General features: G+C 43.5%; 1 protein-coding gene across 1 annotated transcript in view; it reads right to left on the minus strand.

Moving 5' to 3' along the window:
* Positions 1-22,593, minus strand: part of LOC145415452 (fat-like cadherin-related tumor suppressor homolog) — a 693,356-nt gene extending 670,763 nt beyond the window's left edge. Inside the window, exons 1-4 of the mRNA XM_080284728.1 lie at positions 19,290-22,593; positions 14,998-15,104; positions 9,863-10,067; positions 1,560-1,771 (exon numbers count right to left, since the gene is read on the minus strand). Coding sequence (XP_080140854.1) covers positions 1,560-1,771; positions 9,863-10,067; positions 14,998-15,104; positions 19,290-22,593 — 3,828 coding nt within the window. The remainder of the gene's footprint in view (positions 1-1,559; positions 1,772-9,862; positions 10,068-14,997; positions 15,105-19,289) is intronic.
* Positions 22,594-22,807: the final 214 nt, after the last annotated feature.

Consider the following 22,807-nt stretch of genomic DNA (forward strand, 5'->3'; position numbering starts at 1 on the left):
GCAGCTTTTTGATGGTATTTTTAAAGATGTTCCGAGCTGAAGTATGATGCCCCATTGCTAATACTTCATGATCTATCCTATCCCTCTTCTCCCTTTCCCTTCCTCACTCGACTTTTCAATCATCATCCCTCCCCTCCTCTCTCCCTTTCCCGCCCTAATCGTACTTTTCTACCATCATCCCTTCCCTCCTTTCCCTCCATTACTCGACTTTTCAACCATCAATCCTCCCCCCCTCACTCGATATCCCTCCTTCCTCTGTCCCTCTTCCCCTCTCCTTCCTTTGCTCGACACCCTTCCCTTCTATCGCTATTTATCCTGCGGAAACAATCAAACCTAATCGACTTTAGCTTGACCTAATCTGACAACCTGACCAACGACCTAACCTAATCTCTCCTATCCTAACCTAACTAAACTACCCTATCCATCATAAAACAAAACCTGACCTAACAGCCTTCTAACCTTACCTATCCTAGCCTAACTTCTCCTATCGCATCCTGTACTAACGTTACCTAATCTACTCTATTCTATCCTATCCTACTCTAACCTACTGTGATTTAACTTCTCTATTCTATCCTATCCTACTCTAACCTACTCAGATTTAACTTCTTCCAGCTTGCCCCAGTTTTAACTCTAGACATCCAAAAAGAAGGATCTATGGGCTTACCACTGCCACTAAGCGAATATATCCAAGACAGTGCTGTATTACCAATGTGAGTACGCCTGTATACGTGTGAATGCTTCCAGTTCTCCCTGTGTGTGTGTGTGTGTGTGTGTGTGTGTGTGTGTGTGTGTGTGTGTGTCTACCTACTCCTATATTAGTTTCAAGACAAGGAAAATTCTCATTAGATCCCTTACCACGCAGCTTAGTTCCCCTTTCTCCACTCTCAGTAGCATCGACCTACACTAAACAGACTCTCCCTTCGCCGTGTGTGCATGTGTTTATGTGATTGACAAGTAAAACACACAATTTGTATGTTTATCAAGCCAACAAACCGTTCTTTTCAGGTTCATATTCCTTTACTTTAATCCACTTTTCCACAACTTTAACATTCTCGACCTACAGTATAAACAGAGCTTCCCTTCACAACTTGTGTATGTGTTCAAGTAACTGATAAGGAAAACACCCTGTTTATAACGTAAACAAGGAAAACATGTAATTTATATGTCTATCACGCCAACACATCCTTCTTTCCAGTCTCTACACATTAACATACGTCTTTCTCTCACCTTCAGCAGCTTCGACCTACCCTAAAAAACACTTCTCTTCGTCATATGTGCTCGCGTTGTGAAAATAACTGACAAGGAAATCACCCAGTTCGTATAGCTATCAAGCCAACAAAATCTTCTTTTCCATACCTAGTACTTTAACATACTATCTTTCTCCACTCTTAGCATAATCGACCAACCCTAATGAAACTTTTCCTTTGATGTGTGTGCATGTGTTTAAGTGACTGACAAGGAAAGCACCCAGTTTACATGTCCACCAAGCCAACAAAGCGTCATTCAAGGTCCCCATAATTCAACATTCTTCCTTTCTACCCTTAACAGCTTCAACTTACCCTAAAAAGCGCTTCTCTCCGCCGAGTCCTGCTCCTGGCCGGGACGGTGACACGATACAGTGTCTCAAGGAACTCCGGTGCATTGTCGTTGGTGTCAGTGACGGAGAGGTAGACAGGAGTCGTGGAGGACAATTGCCCGTCGCTAACACGTACCCACAACTCGTACTGAGCCTGTTGCTCTCGGTCAAGGGGCATCAGAGTCCGAATTTCACCTGTTTTGGGTTAAAAGTACATGTTAATAAACAGGGTGAAGTTTCTGTCGGTCTGTCTCGCAACCATGATTCGCACTACGGTTGTTGCTCTCGGTCTAAGGGCATCAACGTTCTTGTATCACCTTTGAGATAGTGGCATCAATAAAATATAACCTCTCTCTCTCTCTCTCTCTCTCTCTTTCTTTCGTACCCATAATTCGTATTAACCCAACTGCTCTAAGGTCTTCGGGCACTAAAGTCTCCGATTTTCACCTGTTTTGGGATGAAAGTGAAAATGACTATATCAGTACAAATAGACAGGGTAGAGTTTCAGTCTGTCTGTCTGTCTGTCTGTCTGTCTCTCACACACACACACACACACACACACACACACACACACACACACAGAAAGGGAAACTACCATGATCTAAAGAAAATACTTCTTAGAAACAGATTGGGAAAGAGCTTAGAGGACAAGATTTACATGTTATTTATAGAAAATTCTGCGAACTTTATGAAATAGGAGTCCAAAATTACATCCCACAGCAAAAAGAAGAAGAAAAGAAAATAAAGAAATGGTTTAATACAGAATATAAAAAATCAAAGGAGAAAAGAGACTTGTTGTGGGATAGATACAGAAGACACAATAGTGAGAGGGCATATAATAACTATAAACAGGCAAGAAACGATTATGCAAGGATAAGGAGAGAAGTCCGAAAAAAGTTGGAGGAGGACATTATAAATAAAAGTAGTGATCAACTGAAGCTATTTTACAGCTACAGCCGAGGCAAAACCAAATTTAAAGACAAAATAAAGTCCATTCCAGACGAAGTGATCATCTAAACTGTACACAAAAGAAAGATATTTGTGAAGCACTGAATAAAAATTTCCAATCAGTTTTTACAGAAGAAAATAATTTTGAGAGAGGCGATATGGAACATGCATGCCCACAATATTACCGAATATACAAATATCAGAAAAAGATATACAGAAGGAGATAAGTAAATCAGACAAAGGAAAAGCAAATGGTCCTAACGAAATTTCATGCTGGGTACTACATGAATGTGCGAAAGAGTTACGTAGACCAATATAGTTAATATTCAAGGAATCCTCGAGTCAAGGTAAAGTACCTGATATTTGGAAGAAAGCAAACATTGTTCCCCTGTTCAAGAAAGGTAATAGACAAAATCCACTCAACTACCGACCAGTATCACTAAACACTGTTGTAAGATATTAGAAAGGCTGATAAGAAAAGTTTGGGTAAATCATCTAGAAGAACACAATAAGATAAAAGAAAGGCAGTTTGGTTTTAGAAAAGGAAACTCATGTGTTACTAACCTATTAAGCTACTACGATAGAGTTGCAGAAATGTTATAGAAAAGAGAAGGATGGTTGGACAGTATCTATCTAGATTTCAAGAAAGCATTTGACAGAGAGATTGTCCAGGTGCTTGAGGGTGTGAAAGTGGATGTATGTGGGTTAAAGGAAACTAAATGGAGAGGTGAGAGTGTGAGAGAATGTGAGTATGGATGGGGTATATGTGCAGGAGTAGGTGAGAATGAGAGGGCAAAAGAAGGAGTCTGTATTGTTGTGAGTAACAGATGGAAGGAGAATATAAGAGAGTATGGATCAGTTGGCTCAAGGATTGTGTGGGTATGACTGAAAGTTGCACTACAAATGTGGGCGATTGTGTGCGTGTATGCACCAATGCAAGATTGTATAAGCAGAGTGAGAGAAAAGTTCTGGACAAATGTGGAAGTGTGCATGGAAAAGTTTGAAAGGAATGAGAGAACGTTTTTGATTGGTGATATGAATGGTAAAGTAGGGAATGTGAAGGTGGATGGAGTAGTTGGTGAGTAGGGTGTGCATGCTGAGACAGAGGAGAATGGCAGTGCTTTAGGGGACATTTGTGCCAGGAGGGGGTTGCTAATTGCCAATACCCTCTTCAGGCACAAAATGATCCACAGGTATACATGGCCAGTGATGAGAAGGGTGGATGGTGAACTGAATGAAAGGAAGGCAATGACTGATTACGTGTGTGTGGATGAAAGGATGCAAAGATGTGTAATGGATGCAAGAGCATATAGAGGTTGGGGGAGTGGACTTTCTGACCACCACCAAGTGGTGGTCAGTATCAAGGTCCTAGTAAAATGGAGAAATAGGAGAAGGGAAGGACGGGAGGAAGTAGATGCACGGAGAGTGAAAAGGTTACAAGAGGATGAGAAAAAGGCAGAAAATAAGAGAGAAGTGGAGGAACGATTGGGTAAATATGAACTGAAGCAGATGCGGGACGTGGAAGGTGTGTGCAAGATATTCGGAGAAGAAATATGCGCAGCATATGAGGTGGTGTGTAGGGTGAAGAGAAGACGAAAGGGGGTGCACGGAACAGCATGGTGGAATGATGAGGTGAGATAGGCTGTGGCACAAAAGAAAAATGCATATAATGAATGCATGAGAAATAGGGGCGTGGAAGAAGTTGAGAGACGGAAGAGAGAGTCATATATAGAAAGGAAGAGAGAGGTGAAAAGATTAGTAAGAGAGAGTAAAAACAGAGTGGATAAGGATTTTGGAAGGAATTTGAGTGTCAAGTGGAGGGAATGTAAGAAAATGTTCTGGAAAGAGGTAAAGAGAGTCAGACAGGGTGGCAATGAAGTTAATAGGGGAGTGAAAGATAAAATGGTAGATTACTAGTTGAGAAGGGAGAAAAAGCGATTAGATGAAGAGACTTTAATGAATTGAAGAACACAGAGAATGAAAGTAATGCGAGTGTAAGTGGCTGGGGAATGGCTGGGAGGAGGGAGGTGAGAAGACAGGAAGAATTCAGTAGGATGGAAGTTGTGGAAGCAATGAAGAAAGTCAAAATGGGGACAGCCCCAGGAATTGATGGAGTGTGTGGTGAAATGCTGAAGCATGGGGGAGAGATAGTAGTAGAATGGATGTGGAAGATCTGCAGATTGGCCTGGGAGGAAGGTAGAGTCCTGAAGGATTGGAAATCCGGTATAATTATTCCCTTGTACAAAGGAAAAGGGGAAAAAGAAGTGTGTGGTAATCATAGGGGCATCTGTCTTCTTAATGTAATAGGAAAAGTATACGGTAGGATACTTATTGACAGAGTTAGGGAAATAGCAGAGGAATTAGTTGGAGAAGAACAGGGAGGCTTTAGGAAGGGAAGAGGTTGTGTAGTTCTGATATTCACTCTTAGATATTTAGTGGAAAAGTTTCTAGAGAAGGAAAAGAAGTTGTATGCGGCCTTTATGGATTTGGAGAAAGCATATAATAGGGTGGATAGGCAAGGATTGTAGAAAGTATTAAGAATATATGGAGTAGATGGGAAGTTGTTGAATGCTGTGAAGAGTATGCATGAGGGTGCTAAGGCTGCAAGGCGTGTGGATAGTGAACTGAGTGAGTTTTTCTTTTTGAAGGTTGGGCTGAAACAGGGATGTGTCATGTCTCCATGGTTGCTCAATCTGTATATGGATGGGGTTATAAAAGAAATACAAGGTAGGGCAGTGGATGTTGGACTGGCCCTAGTGAGAGAGGGCAGTGTTTGGAAACTCCCTGTACTGTTGTTTGCAGATGATACTGTGTTAGGTGAAGACGAAGGACAGCTGCAAGGCTTGGTGGATGAGTTTGGGAGAGTGTGTAAGAAACGGAATCTAAAGGTGAATGTAGGGAAGGGTAAAGTTATGGTCTTTCAGAGAGGTGAAGTCAGTGAATGTACAGTGAGGTTGGATGATGAGGAAATGGAAAATGTGAGTACGTTTAAATACTTGGGTAGTGTGATGAGTTAGGATGGAAGTTTGGAGGGTGAAGTGCTTGAAAGGGTACAACAAGGAAGAAAAGTTGCTTGTTCCCTGAAGGCAGCGATTTGAAACAGGGAAATGAAAAAGTTATTGCATGGCAGTATTGTGATACCAGCTCTAACGTATGGAAGTGAAACTTGGACGTTGTTGGAGAGACACAAGTCAAGAGTGAGAGCAGTGGTAATGAGTTATTTGAGAGGAGCCTGTGGAGTCACATGGAGTGACAGACTGACAAATGAAGATGTGAAAGAGTGTTGTGGTGTGGATGTGGATGTAATAGGAAGCGTTAGGAGAAACACACTGAGGTGGCTTGGCCATGTGGAGTGGATGGAGAGTGAGAGACTGATGAGGAAAGTGTATGTGACTGAGGTGGAGGGGGACATATGGAGGGGAAGGCCAAGGATGAGGTGGAGCGATGGAGTGGAGAGGTATATTATAGAGGAGGGTGTGAAATGGGAGCAGGGCAGTGAAATGGCGGGGGACAGGGTGACGTGGAGGCGATTTGTTTGTGGCCACCCCGTACGGGATTAAGGTGTCTGGAGATAGACAGATCTGACAGAGTACCGTACCAAAGACTTTCATGGAATCTGTACCATCAAGGAGGAATCCAAGGAAACCTGTACTGTTGGATGTAAAATTTTCTCAGAAAAAGGGAAATCAGAACAGTACTAAGGGAAAATTACTGATCATGGAGGGAAGTGACCAGCGCAGTTCCACAATGCTCAGTGCTGGCACCAATTATGTTTTTAGTTAACATAAATGACAAGATAATAACATTGGAAATGAAAGCTATCTAAATATGTTTGCTTGTGATGCAAAAATACAAAGGAGAATTACTAACATAGACTCTTGTAGAGAACTACAAGAAGAATTATATAAACTTCATGAATGGAACGATTAATGGCAAATGGAATTCAATGTGCACAAGTGTCATGTAATTAAGTCAGGTAAAAGTGGAGAAAGATCAGATTGGATTACAAGTTAGGAAGTAAAACCCTACACATATCAGAAAGAGAAAAGGACCTAGAAGTGATTATCAATAACAGACTATCTCTGGATGACCACATCAGTGAGAAGGTACGGGACATGTATACATTGCTTGCAGTAGCATTTGCATACATAAATGAAGACATACTGTGAAAGATAATAACATCATTCAACAGACCAACCCTGGTGTATGCATCAGTTGTCTGGAATCCTCATCTCAAGAAACATATAGATAAGATTGAATAAGTTCAAAGGACCCCTACAAGATGGGTACCAAGCTTAAGGGATCTAAGCTACGAAGACAGACTAGAAAAAATGAATCTGCCAACACTACGGGAGAGAAGGAAAAGAGGAGACATGATTATGCTACATAAATGTGTCTCAGGGAAAGAGATAATAGACATAAATGAGTATATAACCTATGGGGAAACATCAGCAATAGGACACTGCAAAAAAATGCAAAAAAAAAGAGAGGTGATAAAGACGTAACGAAATTCAGTTTCCCTAACAGGGCAACTGATCAATGGAATGCACTACCGAATGAAATAGTGTGTGCCAAAACAATTCATAAACTTAAGGATATGTATGATAAGTGATTTAATACACGGGACAGTGCGAGCTTGACTGATTCCTGTTAGGATACAAATTCGGTAAGAACAATCAGGTAACCACGCACACACACACACACACACACACACACACACACACACACACACACACACACACACACACACACACACACACACACACACACACACACACACACACACACACACACACACACACACACACACACACACACACACACACACAAATATGAAACGATAAGACAAACATGCCACATCCACTGGAGTTCATATTGGTAGGAACTGTTTGTTGTTGTCAGAGTCGAATAAGTCACACCCAGTTGAGTCTAAATTGGTAGATATAATTGGCTGTTGTAACTGAGAGGAATAGTTTGTTGTTGTTGTGGTCGATTAAGTCGCATCCACTTGGGTCCAAATTGGTAGGTATAATCGTTTTTTGTAATAGCTGATTTTAATCTGCTACAGAGCCAGGGGGGGATCCCGTGAGCACTCTCTGCTTGTTGATGGTCCTGGGACTATTGTATCCATAGTAGTATCAAATATTTATTTCGTAAGACTGTGTATTTCTCCTTTCAAGTGTCTGAAGGAGTTATTGTGACGATGATACGTTTTCTTTAACATACTACGTAATTCTGTTTTGAGAAGTCCTTGACTGAGGACTTACCTTGTGACCTGTTGGATTCTTGTAATAAAGGTTTCCAAATTTGTACATGCCTTTGCAACCCGAGGCAACTGAAACATTTATACACCGTATGCTGGAACTCTAGGTATGTTTCCCAACAAACTTGGATATGATACAATTTCAAAATTATAATTGTCTCTTTTATCATAGAGTTTTGTTGATATAATCGTTTTTCTATTTTGATACTGATTTCCAAAAAAATTGCTTGGCAGCTGTCGGTGTTTTCTTTATTTAATACTAGTGCTTCTAGATACAGTATATGTCTTTTATCCTTTCATTCATTTCTCCATCACTGCTTAAGGATATTAAATCGTCTAGTTTTGTAAAATTTCTTCCCTACTGAATATTGAACTTTTGACATTCGTTCCATCCATTTGAATTCATAACTATGTAAGAATAGATCTGCCATGAACGGGGCTGGATCTGTTCCCATGGGCATTCCTATGCACTGCTTGAAAACCATATTTCTGCAAGTAAACAAGCAGTTTTCTATCATGTAATCTGTCATATCTATTATCTGATCCTCTGAGAACATCAAGTTTTTGCCATCTCTTTTATTTACCCAGTGTCCTTCGTGTTCACCTACTGCAATCAAATTCTTATTCAATCCTTCAAAAGCAACTTTCACTGTCCTTTCCAACTTTTTCATATCCCTGCGTTCGATCTTCGTGTATAATATTGAAAAATCATATGTTGCTACCTCTCTTGCATTTCTTTTGTGACTGATGGCATTAATATCCTTTCTGCACATTTCTGAGTTATTACATATCCACATCTGGTTGATTCCTGTATATAAAATTAGTTTATAACAGTATCTTTTGTGGTGCTTTTAATCAATTTATAAATGTGATTTTTTTTTTTTGCCAGTGATTTTGTAGCATATACTCTTGAGGAAATTATGAATCAGTATTTTACAGGGTCTTTATGCATTTCTACTATACAATATATGTATGGTAATTTTTTATCATCTACCTTGATACCGTTACTATGTATGATGACTGCTTCTCAACTATCGTATTCTCTTTATTATTAACTGCTGTATATGTTTCAGAGACTTGATTTCTCATGCCCAATTCTTGTAGAAGTTATCATTCCAATTATAATGGTTTGTCCAGGTAATAGGTGAAGGCAGACTCCTTCCCTCCCTTCTCCCCTTCCCTCCCTCGCCCCCTCATCTTCCCACCCTCCCCCCTCGCCCCCTCACCCTCGTCCCTCCCCCCTTCTCCCTGCTTATGCGGATTTAATCGACGCTTCTGTACCTTCTTCACTGCATAATGGACCTCCGCTCGTTATACGGGAGACCTATATGACTGGCAGTGGGTCTCCAGGGGGATCACCATGAAATTATATGAAGAAGGGAAACGTGAAAATCAATATCCATATTTCATTTTCGACACTAATTACATAATATTCTTTAAGGCTGCTGAGACAAACAAATGTCTTTTTTCTTCTTCATTATCATTACTATTATTATTACTATTATTATTATTATTACTATTGGGAACCGTGAAAATCGATATCCATATTTTATTTTCTACACTGATTACATATTCTTTCAGGCCGTTGAGACAAACTTCTGTTCTTCATCATCATCATCATCATCATCATTATTATTATTATTATTATTATTATTATTATTATTATAGGGAAACGTGAAAATCAATATACATATTTTATTTTCGACACTGATTACATATTCTTTACGGCCGTTGAGACCAACGTATTTTTTTCCTTCTTCTTCGTCTTCATTATTATTATTATTATTATTCCCAGTATGATGATGATGATGATTTTCGATACTTATTACATATTCTTTAAGGCCGTTGAGACAAACGTCTTTTTTTTCTTCTTCAATATTATTATTATTATTATTATTATTATTATTATTGCCAGTATGATGATGATGATGTGATGATGATGATGACGATGATGATGCAAGCATGTTGGAACCTTTACAAACGATACGATTTTATACTGATGCAGGGACTGAGGCTGATCGCAACACAAACTAACTACTAGGCAACTCGTTCCCTTAGGCCCTGCTCCGTCTCACCTGTCTTGGGGTCGATCACAAAGTGCGCCAGGTGGTTGCCGCGGGTGAAGGCGAAGGTGAGGGTTGCAGGTGAGAGGTCTGGGTCTGTTGCTTGAAGAGTGACCACGTGGGTGTCTGGGGGAAGGTTTTCAGCTACATACACCTGATAAACTGGCTCTTCGGTTTGTGGTACGTGGTCATTTACGTCTTCTACTTCCACCCATACCTGTATTAAAAAAATGTATCAAAAGGGTGACACCTGGTGGTCTTGTGGACTAAGATGCTCCAAACAAATGAGGCCCATAAGAGTTTACATTGGATTTCACTGGTCATAATCATAATGCCACTCAAGGGAATGTGGCTGGTCATACTTGCCTTAAATGTCGGACCTGAATAGCCTAACTCGGACTCCAACGCTCCTGATGAGGCAAACCAGAACTGGATTACAGACAGAAAGTTACATTCGGTAAGAGTGGTTTCATTATCACCAGCACTCTATGATTTCCATTAATCTACGGAAATATAATAGGATGGTAACTTCCTCTGCTGCTCAAGGCCACTGAAGTCTCCGGTACCTCATTCTAAATTAGAATTGCACCCGGCCACGAATCACACTCTTCCACACCAGCCCACACTCCCTCACTCTAACACCATCGCCTGTAACTTCTAATTTGGAATGGTATAAAAAATGAAAAAAGGAATGAGTCACTGCATCGGTCACTGCACCATCACCACCACCACTACTACCATCACTATTAACACTGGCACTACCACCACAACTACCTACACTACTACCAGCACCACCACCATGATCGTTACTAATACCATCAACAGCAACACTACTATCCTCATCACCACCACCACTATCATTACCACCACCATTACTACCCTCATCACCATAACTGAAATGAAACTTAACAAATTAATCACTGGTCTTACCAAGATTCGATCTCAGGCCCATGCGCTCCAAACGTAAGCACATTACCACTGAGCCAAACAGAGGATCCCCCTTTTCACTGCGGACGACGTGGGCATTTATAGACCCCATGACAACCCTCTTTTCTCCACTTGGTGATTAATTTGGTGAGTTTTGAACGCACAGTTGCGTAGCATTGGAGGCCACCATTGGGGACGCTGTGGACCATACCGAACAGCTCATCCCCGGGATGTAAGGACAAAGACGCTGCCAGCTACCCAACATGAAATTACCAACCAAGCCTCACCTCGCCTCACATCCCACACTGCTGTCAACCAATGTAACAACTGAAATGAAACTTAACAAAATAATCACTGGTCTGACCGCGATTTGATCTCAGGCCCACGCGCTCCAAATGCGCGCACGTTACAACAGAGGCCAATAGAGGATCTCCACTTTACCTCTGGGAAACGCGGGCATTCATAGACCCCATTACAATCACCATCACTCTCCTCACCAGCACCACTATCATCACTACCACCACCATCACCACCACCACCTACCACCACCACCATCACCACCACCATCTACCACCACCACCATCACCACCACCACCTACCACCACCACCATCACCACCACCACCTCTTTGCACCCGGTATCCATTTCTTATTGTGCACATCACTTGGGTCTCCCCTTGTTCATGTCAGTAACCAATTCATATTCAGCACCTCACTCTACTTGTAGTCTCGCCTTGTATCCCAATCAGCTTCCATCTCACGCTATTCAACAATTCAACTGACTCTTCTTTTATCTTCATGTCAGCTTTTATATGTATTATTTTCAAGCATAAAATTCATAAGGTGTATGGTAGGGTGTTTATGACAAAAGTTACAGAGGGTACAGGGGGGAGTGATTGGTGATGAGCAGTGTGGCTTTAGGACAGAGAGGGGATGCGTGGATCAGGAGTTTGCTGTGAGACAGGTGTGCAAAAAGTATTTGGCGAAAGGTAAGGATGTGTTTTGGGCGTTCATGGATTTAGGGAAAGCATATGATAGAACTGATAAGGAGGCTTTGTGGACTGTTTTAAGATTATATGGACTTGATGGTAGGTTAATAAAAGGGGTCAAAAGTTATTATGTAAATAGCACAGCACATGTAAGACTGGGAAATACTGTGAGTGATTGGTTTCCCGTGAGAGTGGAGCTGTGGCAGGATGTGTGATGTCACCTTGGTTGTTTAATATTCATATGGGTGGTGTTGTAAGGGAGGTGAATGCGAGAGTGTTAGGTGTAGATTTGTGGCTGGTGAATGCTGATAGTAGAGTGGAATCTGAATCAGCTACTGTTTGCGGATGATACTGCACTGGTGGCTGATTCAGAGAAGAGATTGAGACAGCTGGTAGAGCAGTCTGGAAGGGTGTGTGAAAGGAGGAAATTTAGAGTAAATGAGAATAAGAGAAAAGTGATTGTACGAGGCTGGTAGATGATAGGAGGATGAGTATAGTTTTGAATGGTGAGTTGCTTGAGGAGGTAAAGTGTTTTAAGTATTTAAGGTCACATGTTGCTGTGGATGGAAGAATAGATGCAGAAGTGATGTTTAGAATCAATGAAGTAGGAAAGGTGATGGGAGAAATGAAAAACGTACTTAGATGTCGTTCGCTTAGAATGAATGTAAAGAGATGGCCGTATGCGGGTGTAGTGGTACCAACTGCATTATATGGGGCTAAAACATGGAATATGGGTGTAGCAGAGAGGAAAAGTTTGAATGTACTGGAGATGAGGTATCTGAGGAGTATGTGTGGAGTGACACATATGGATGGAGTGAGAAATGATGAAATGCGAAGGAAAACTGGAGATATGCGGGAGATGGCTGACCGAGCTGAGCAGAGTGTTATGATGGTTTGGGCATGTGGAGAGAATGGATGAAGGGCGACTGGTGAAAAAGATAACTGGATCAGATGTGAAAGGTGTAAGGTTGAGAGGAAGACCACGAATAAGATGGATGGACAGTGTGAAGAGAGCGTTGGATGCGAGAGAGATGTCTGCAGAGCAGGAAAGAGTGGCTGCACGTGATAGGAATGATTGGAGAGAAATTGTGAATGAATAAAATGGTGACACGGCCCTGAGCAGATATTCTCCTGCATTTGGTGTGATCAGCTGATCAGGTCTGGTGTGGGTAAGGGGATGGGTCAATTATGATGTGGCAGGGGTAAACCAGCTCTGCTATTGGGCCCTGCTGCGGATATCAATGATTGCACTGTGCAGTTGACCCCTGAGCGATGTGGTGCAGACAGGATCTGTCCCTTCTCCCCTTGGGGCTAAGATATGAGCATGAGTAAATTGGGAGAGCGTTGTCCTGTCTCAGCTACCCCCCTTTCTTTGGGGGAAGCAGCCTAGGTATACAGACAGAATTCATATACACTATTACATCTCAATCACTTTGACATGGCTTAAAATTTCCATCCCTCCATTCTGAATGATTAGCTATAACAAGACAGTAACAAGGGGAATATGGTAATGGTCACGAAGAAGTGCTATCGAACGGTAGGGGAGCTGAAATATTGTCTTAGTCTGTCAATATGCTGTAGCAAGAGATGAACACCAGAACACTTGTATGGTGCTAGTCACAAAGCACTGACAAAGAATGAAAAGCAGATGCACTGTCTAATTTTGTTACTGACCTACGGGGAATAATGCTGCAAAAATGACGAAAATTTCCTCCAAGTAAAGGCGAATAAACTATAATTCTTGTCTTGCTGTCCTCATGCCAGCATCCATATGTATTATACCTGCAATGCATAAACATCAATGTCTGTCTGGTTCGTGTCAAGTCCACATAGAACAGACGTCAGCTGCACCTCACCACTGACTGGGGCTAACAGACGCCTTTATCTTATTGGTTTAGGATGCATTCTTATGCTTCTGTCTAGTCGGCTTATGGGCCTTTCTCATACCTCTATCTTGTTGGCTTAATAGGAATTCTTATACTACTATCTTGTCAGTTTAGGAAGTTTTCTTATACTTCTTCCCTGGAGATATATTTTGCCTATAGCCTGTTGACTCTAACCTGACAAAGATCCCTACCTCCTTTCAGCACGGTTGATGGCCACGTGTTGTCAGACTGGAAGGCGGATTTGACTAGCAGCCAAAGAGATTCATTCGTACCTCGTAAATATGGCTCACCGTTGTTCATGCAACCAGGAATTTCCATAGTGTGTGTGGGCAGCTCATTATAGCCAAAAGAAGCCAGATTCAGCAGCCTTGACTCCCAGGGATTCCTCAATCACACCACCTCAATTGTTAACGCTCATTCTGTGTCCAGTGTAGAGTGGTATTAGGAAACTGATGTTAACCATTATCAAGGCTACTCGTTGTCAGCGTCGCCATTGTATGGACTATGTATTTCTATGCAGTGTAGGAATGCCAGGTATTGTCAATTTCAGGCTCTTACAAGTCACTCTTAGCTTAATATAATTACCTGGTGTTAGCCGGCTTAGAACACTAACGATGTTTCCACCAAGGCCTATAGTGAGATACTCAACTCACCAGACCTTGGTTCCGACCATAAGAGGGTTAAAGATGTCAGTATTAACGCACTCTCAGGTGCCTAGAACTCACTCTTAGCTTAATACTCTAGTCACTAGTGTCTTCCCGATTAGACCAACTTTGTTATCTCAAACAAGAGGGGGTTAATTTCTAGTCACAAATATATCTAATTCAGTACATCAAGCAAATGATGCCAAAATATCTGGATTATGAAATAAATTGGAATTTATGTTAGCTCTAAATGCTTAAGTATCTCATTTCTCTGATGGCGTCATAACTGTGTATCTCATTTCTCTGATGGCGTTATAACTGTGATTAGTGTGATCTTTATATATGTCTGTCTATCTATCTGTATGTAAGTGTGTGTGTGTGTGTGTGTGTGTGTGTGTGTGTGTGTGTGTGTGTGTGTGTGTAAAAAAAAAAAATCTCTTTAGAACCATGTGACCTACGATTATACGCTTTTGCTTATTCACATACACATAAGTTGGGATGGTGCGGTTTATCTCATAACGTATTGGAGACTCACCAGTATACCGTTTAGTCTGCGGTTAGGTGGTGGCGATGCACTGTATGATCGAACTGACAGGAAAGTCGGTACAGTGCATGGGTTAGAGAGGGAACAGAAATGCCATTCAGAGTGTACTAAGTTGCAATACAGTACTAAGCCGTAAGGGGTATACTGAATTATACTTACATGACATGTATCCGAGAGAGGGGCAGCACCGTCGTCAGTAACCACCACCGTCAGCCAATACCCTCGTGATGCCTCCCGGTCCAGCACCACCAGGGTCCTTATCACACCTGTAACACCATAACAACAATCACAAAGCAGCACCATTAGTACTGTCACTCCTGCAACACCAGAAAACACCACTATCATCATCCTGCAGGGGTATTAACAGTCTTATATCTATCTATCTATCTCTATACCTAGGCTGCTTCCCCCAAGGAAAGGGAGGTAGCCGAGACAGGACGACTCACTCTCCATTTACTCATCCATTCAAACACATTCATTCGCATCTTAGCCCCAAAGGGGAGAACGGACAGATCCTCACCGCATCACACTGCACAAGGGTCAACTGCGCAATGCAATCAGTGACATCCACAGCAGGGCCCGACAGCAGAACTGGTTTACCCCTGCCACATCATAGCAGACCCATCCCCTTACCCGCACCTGACCTGACTAGCTGATCAGACCAAATGCGGGAGAATATCCCCTCAGGGCTGCGTCATCACTTATTCATTCACAATTTCTCTCCATTTATTTCTATCACGCACAGCCACTCTTCCTTGCTCAACAGACATCCCTCTCGCATCCAGCGCTCTCTTCACACTGTCCATCCATCCTATTCGTGGTCTTTCAGTCTTACACCTCTCACATCAGATCTAGTTATCTTTTTCACCAATCGCTCATTATCCATTCTCTCCATATGCCCAAACCATTGCAACACCCTTTGCTCAACTCTACCAGCCATCTCCCGAACAACTCCAGTTCTCCTTCGCACTTCATCATTTCGCACTCGATCCATACGCGTCTCTCCACACATACTCCTCAGACATCTCATCTCCATTACATTCAAACTTTTCCTCTCTGCTACACCCACATTCCATGTTTCAGCCCCATATAATGCAGTCGGTACCACAACACCCTCATACAGCCTTCTCTTTACATCCATTCTAAGCAAACGACATTTAAACACTTTTTTCATTCCTCCCAGCACCTTTCCTTCTTCATTTATTCTAAACTTCACTTCTGCATCTATTCTTCCATCCACAGCAACATGTGACCCTAGATATTTAAAACAATCTACCTCCTCAAGCAACTCACCATTCAAAACTATATTCATCCCCCTACCATCTATCAACCTCGTACACTTCATCACTTTACTCTTATTCTCATTTACTTTCAATTTCCTCCTTTCACACACCCTCCAAACTCCTCTACCAACTGTCTCAATCTCTCCTCTGAATCAGTCACCAGTGCAGTATCATCTGCAAACAGCAGCTGCTTCAGATTCCACTCTTCTCCATCAACATTTACCAGACTCAGACCATCTAAAACTCTTGCATTCACCTCCCTTACAACACCATCCATGTAAATATTAAACAACCAAGGCGACATCACACATCCCTGTCGCAGCCCCACTCTCACGGGAAACCAATCACTCACAGCATTTCCCACTCTTACACACGCTCTACTATTTACATAAAAACTTTTCACCCCTTTTAGTAACCTACCATCAAGTCCATACAATCTTAAAACAGTCCACAAAGCCTCCCTATCAATTCTATCATATGCTTTCTCTAAATCCATAAATGCCCAAAACACATCCTTGCCTTTCGCTAAATACTTTTCACACACTTGTCTCACAGCAAACACCTGATCAACGCATCCCCTCCCTCTCCTAAAGCCACACTGCTCATCACTAATCACTCCCTCTGTACCCTCTCTAATTCTCATAATTAACACTCTACCATACACTTTACCTACAACACTCAACAGACTTATACCCCTAAAGCTAGTACATTCATACTTATCACCCTTGCCTTTATACAACGGGACCACACAAGCACTTGCCCAGTCAATTGGCACCATACCTTTCTCAAAGCACACATTCAATAATCTTACTAACCAGTCAACAATAGTCACTCCACCACCTTTCAGGCATTCCACAGCACACCCATCCATACCTGCAGCTTTCCCTGTTTTCATCTCCTTTACTGCCTTCTCCACTTCCTCCTTCGTGATCAAAGAATCATTCAACTCTCCCAACACATTTATTCCTTTCACCCTTCTATCTGCCACAATCTCAGCCACCCTTTCCTCCTCTACATTTAACAATCCTTCAAAATACTCTGCCCATCTCTTCCTTACTGCATCCATCTCACATAACATCCTTCCATCCTCTGCTTTTACTCGTTCTTCCTTCCCAGACTCTCCCTTTCGCACCCTTTTCACCTCCTTCCAAAACATTTTCTTATCCTGTTGAAAATTCTCTGTCAGCTGCCTACCCCACCTCTCATCTGCTGCCACTTAAGCATCACGCACAGCCCTTCTCGCTCTATTCCTCTTTTCCTTATACCTTTCATATGACATCTCATCCTTCCTCTGCAGCCACACTTCATATGCATGTCTCTTCTCAGCCACAGCCATACTTACTTCCTCGCACCACCATTCACTTCCTTTTCTTACACCACCACCCACACGTCTCACACCACACACCTCTTCTGCATGCCCCACCACAGCACTCTTAAACAACTGCCATTCCTCCTCCACGCTGCCATTTTCCCGATCTTTCACTGCGTTCCACTCATCTTTCAATTTCTCCTGATACTCTATCTTTTTCTCTCTTTTATCCAACTCACTCACTTTCAAAACCTCCCTGCCACACCTAACTCTCCTAGCTCTCACCCATCTCTTACCTACTCTTAACTTTCCCTCCACCAGGTAGTGGTCAGACATACCTCCACCCTCCCCTCTCAGAACTCTCACATCCAACAATCTTCCTATTACATTCCTAGACACAACCACATAGTCCATCAAGGCTCTATCAACAACCCTTCCACCCTCCTGTCTCACCCATGTATACTTATAAATATCTTTCTTCTCAAACAGCGTATTCCCAATCACCATCTCTTGCTCAACACACATCGCTATCATTCGTTCCCCATTTTCATTTCTTGCAGGCACACCATGCATACCAACTACGCCTTCAACTGCTACATTTCCCACTCTAGCATTCAGATCTCCCATCATTACCACACTCACATTCGCTCCAAAATTCTGCAGACACTCATCAACATCATTCCAGAAAGACTCCCTCTCTTGTTCATCCCTTTCACTACCAGGCCCATATGCACTCACAAACACCCACAACTCACGTTCAAATTTCGCTTTCACCCACATCAGTCTCGATGACACCTTCCATTCAATCACACACTGCTGTACTTCCGGACTCACTAACAAGGCCACACCTTCTCTTGCCCTTCCTCTATCAACACCTGACAATCTTCCATTCACACTTCCAAACATAGATTCCCCCTTCCCTTTCATCTTCGTTTCACTCAAAGCTAACACATCCAACTTTCTTCTCACAAACATTCTCCCAATCTCCTCCCTTTTAGCCAGCCTCAATTGTACTACATCCACGCACATTCATAGACCCAATCTTCAGGGTACGGGGATAACTCCATCCCCCATCCCTTTCTCTGGCCTGTCTCTTTTTAGGAACTAAAAAACAGAGAAGGGGGTCCCTAGTCCCCTCACCCCGCCCCTTTTAGTCGCTTTTTACGACACGCAGGGAATACGGTGGCAGTATTCTTCCTAACACAACCTGGCCGCAGGTAGTAGTACCACCCCATAGTGCGTACTATTGTGTAACACCACAATAAAATCGTCAGTATCACCATGCAGCACCATTAGTACTGTTATACCTGTTACACCGCAAAAACACCATTAATATTATCCTGCAGGGATAGTAGTGTCCTGGTCATCTCTGTAATACCACAACAGCACCACCAATATCACCATGCAGCAGCAGCAGTAGTCACACCTGCAATACCACAAAAACACCACTAACCTCTTCAAGCCGACGATATTTTAGCTCGGACCATTTTACTCTACTTGGGAAGGATCTCCAGTAATGATGGGGTAGTGCATGGATGCTACATCTTATCCCTCAGTTTGAAAAGGATGTTCCTCAACTAAACAGAATCGTTCGATAACAATAACGAAATAGTCACTATACTGAAGGGGTTAATATTACCGTGCAAGGATGAATACAGTAAGGGTGCTGCAGAGAGATATCTTCACGTGGTGGTACCGATATAATTGGACAGCTTCATTGCCCCAATATACAAACATCTCTCAACTCCTTCCTTATAGGAGGATGGTGGACTGTAGGAAAGGGATAGCTTTAGCCTGCAGTCCACCGCATTCACGTCCAGATGAACCTGGAGTCACAAAAACAACAGCAACACACTAACCTTTCGAGTCAATGGAGAAGTACCCAAGACCATCCCCGCCAGTGATGGTAAAGGAGAGTTGTCCATCGTCAGGGTCCCACGCTGTGAGGTTGGTAACGTGAGCTCCACGTTCCATGTTCTCCCTCACCCAGGCTCGCACAACACGATCCGAGAACACAGGCGGGCCCAGGTTCTCATCCACGTCATGAACCTGTACGAAGAGCGATGCCAATGCCTCTAGTGGCGGGGACCCTCCATCCTTGGCACGAACTGTGATGTTATACGATGGTCTCATCTCATAATCAAGTGGCTCAGCCAAACGCACCACACCAGTTTCCTCATCAATCCGAAAGGCATCTTTATGGCCATTCACTAGACTGTAGGTAAGGTGCCCACCCATACCTAAGTCCTGGTCGGTGGCCTGTAGGGTGGCCACGATGGCACCCTTTGGTAGATCTTCAGGGACATCCACGGCCAGGCTACGGGCGGCACCGAACTCAGGAGCACAGTCATTAATGTCTAAAACAGTCACAAACACACGGGCAAGGGCAGACTGTGGGTTCTCTGATGCACTGTCCCATGCACGCACCCTCAGATCATACTTGTCACGTCTCTCACGGTCCAGTGATCCGGCCATATACACTTTCCCTGTGATGCGGTCTACCGTAAACTCATCAACATCTGTTACCAACTCATACGTCACTTGTGCATTCAGACCCGCATCAACATCCTGTGCACTAAGCTGAGCCACACTAGTTCCATTACGGGTATTTTCTGGAAGGTGAAGACTGTAGCTCACACGACTAAACTCTGGTGCATTGTCATTAACGTCCACAACTGACACTGTGAGGTTGGTGGACACACTCCTATGAGGTATACCTAGGTCATACACCGTGATGTTCAATGTATAATCAGGAGTCCTCTCACGGTCCAGCTTGGCAACCAGTTCCAGTATACCTGAATGCACACCAATCCTGAAGACAGAATCAGTATCGCCATGAGACAAGGCATATACCACTCGTCCATTGTAGCCCTGATCATGGTCAGTAGCTGCCACTGTCAGTAACTCTTTGCCCACCTCAGCATCCTCACGCACTCTGACATGGCTGGGAAACTTTTCTGGCAGCTCTGGAGAGTGAGAGTTATAGCCATAGCGCAGTGGCAATAGGGCATAGTGTTCTTCTGCGGCATTGTTCTCTGCAGCAGCCACCACAATTTCAGCCACCTCTGAGCGAACATTTGTCTTGTGGCACTCAACATGGGCATGCTGTTGTAACATGGCCTGGTCTTGACTGCGGCGGCTTATCACAATAATCGTTACACTGGTCGGGTCTGATACATGGGACCCATCACTTGCTGTTACGTTGAGCATATATGTTCTCTGCTTCTCATCATCAGGGATTAGTTTACTAAGATCACAGGTTAGTGCCAGGACACCTGAAGATCCATCAATGGTCCAGCACTCCTCATCCATGTCATTGTGTAATCGATAATTTACAGAACTGCCACTGTCTAAGTCCACAGCTCTGAGAGTGAGAACGTTGGTGCCAACAGGAGCATTCACATCCACCCATCCCTTACAGTTCACCCCCTCAAACTGTGGTCGATTATCATTTACATCACGAACTTTAACTTTAACCGTGGTTTCCTCTTCTCTCTTGAATGGCGTGCCCCAGTCTGAGGCTCGGACTTTTATGGTGTAGACTCGCCGCTGAGCCTCAAAATCGAGCACAGCATTAGTCCGGACTGTCCCATCAAAGGGGTCAATGAGGAATGGGACTTGGTCTAAGTTGGCAATACTGTAGGATATGAAACCATTTTCCCCTGAATCAGCATCTGTGGCTATCAAACGAGTGACATAAGTTCCTATTGGCTCATTCTCATCCAACGTCACCTCAGTATTAGGGGTGCTAAACTCAGGGGCATTGTCATTTGCATCTATAACCCGAATGATGACCTTGGCAGATGACTGCTTCCTGCGGGAGTCTGTGGCTTGGTCAACGGCCGCTACTGTGAGACTATAATAGGCTCTTTCTTCATGATCCAGCCAGGCAGTGGTGGAGATGATGCCAGTGGTTGGGTTGATGTTGAAATTATTACCCTCATTCCCTGCCACCAGTCTGAAAAGCACCCGTCCATTGATACCCTGATCAGTGTCCGAGGCAGCCACGCGAACTACAGGCGTGTTTGGTGGTGCCTCTTCACTCACAGCTTCCTCATACTGTTCTCGGGCAAACACAGGTGCTTGATCATTCACATCGGCAATGTTAACATGGACACTGACCCGGGAACTCCTTGGTGGGGTTCCTCCGTCTATGGCTTGCAAGGTCAGGTTGTATCCCGTTGGTGCAAGCTCACGGTCTAGGAATTTCAGGACTGCAAGATTGAATTCATTGGGTTGTGAGCCATGAGTGATGCTGAAGAGTGAGTCCGGATCACCACCTACAACATCAACATGCTGCACCACTCCACTGTCCCCTTCATCAGGGTCTTCCACGGTGATGATAGCGTAGATGTGGGTGTGTGAGTGCTCTACCACGTGAGGGAGATGCTGGACGCTGATATGTGGTGAATGTAGGTTGATTTTATACACCTGAACTTCCACAGTGGCTCGAGCTGCCTCAGAAGTCCTTCGATTGTGTGGTTGCGGTCCCCTGTCCTTTGCTAACACAGTCACGTTATATGCACGACTATGCACACGCGAGAGTGGTTGCGTCACACTTAGCACTCCAGTTGTGGGATGGATGGCGAATAAGTTGCTCTTGTGATCCTCTAGGAAATAATATAACTGCCCATTCATCCCAGCATCTGCATCGTGAGCTATGACAGCCAGAAGGGGTGTGTGCAATGCCGCATCCTCCCCTACACTAACCTGATATGTGGTAGGGTAAAACAGTGGAATATTATCGTTCATGTCCAGAACATGGACCGTGATGTTGGTGGAGGCAATGGTGGTGCCCAGACGAGCCTCCACAACCAGGTGATAAATATTCCGCCTTTCCCTGTTGAGTACATCACGCTGTCCAGTACGCATCCTAATTTTCAGCACAGCCACACCTCCAACCTCAACCATCTCAGCCACGAAGAATCCATCGGTATTGCCATCAACTATGAGGTAGGTCAGCTGGCCTCCCAAAGGAAGATCGGCCAATGAGACACCCATGAGCTCAGACCCCGCGACGTAGGTCCAAGCCAGGGAGTTTTCATAGATGCTGACATTGTAGGAGTCTTTAAGGAATCTCAAGGGCCTGCTGACGTATGGGGAGGAGGCGAGCAGGATGGAGAAGAGCAGCGGGAGGAAGCAAGTGACAGGCTGCCAGGACATTGTGTCGTCCCCTCACCCCCTGTCTGTCACCTCACCACGCACATCACCTGAAGAGGAAGGAGAAAAAGATGTATTAATGGATTAGTTTCTTTAATGTTTCTGTTCAGTATTGTAAACATACACACATAATGTTCTCTCTCTCTCTCTCTCTCCTACAATAAAAGGAAACTTCCATCAGCGCATAAAAATAATGTATTCACACCTGTGTCACAAC

This window comes from Coenobita brevimanus, chromosome 102 (genome assembly GCF_032717465.1).
Source record: "Coenobita brevimanus isolate Jiangsu-jjx chromosome 102, ASM3271746v2, whole genome shotgun sequence".
Classification (NCBI taxonomy): domain Eukaryota; kingdom Metazoa; phylum Arthropoda; class Malacostraca; order Decapoda; family Coenobitidae; genus Coenobita; species Coenobita brevimanus.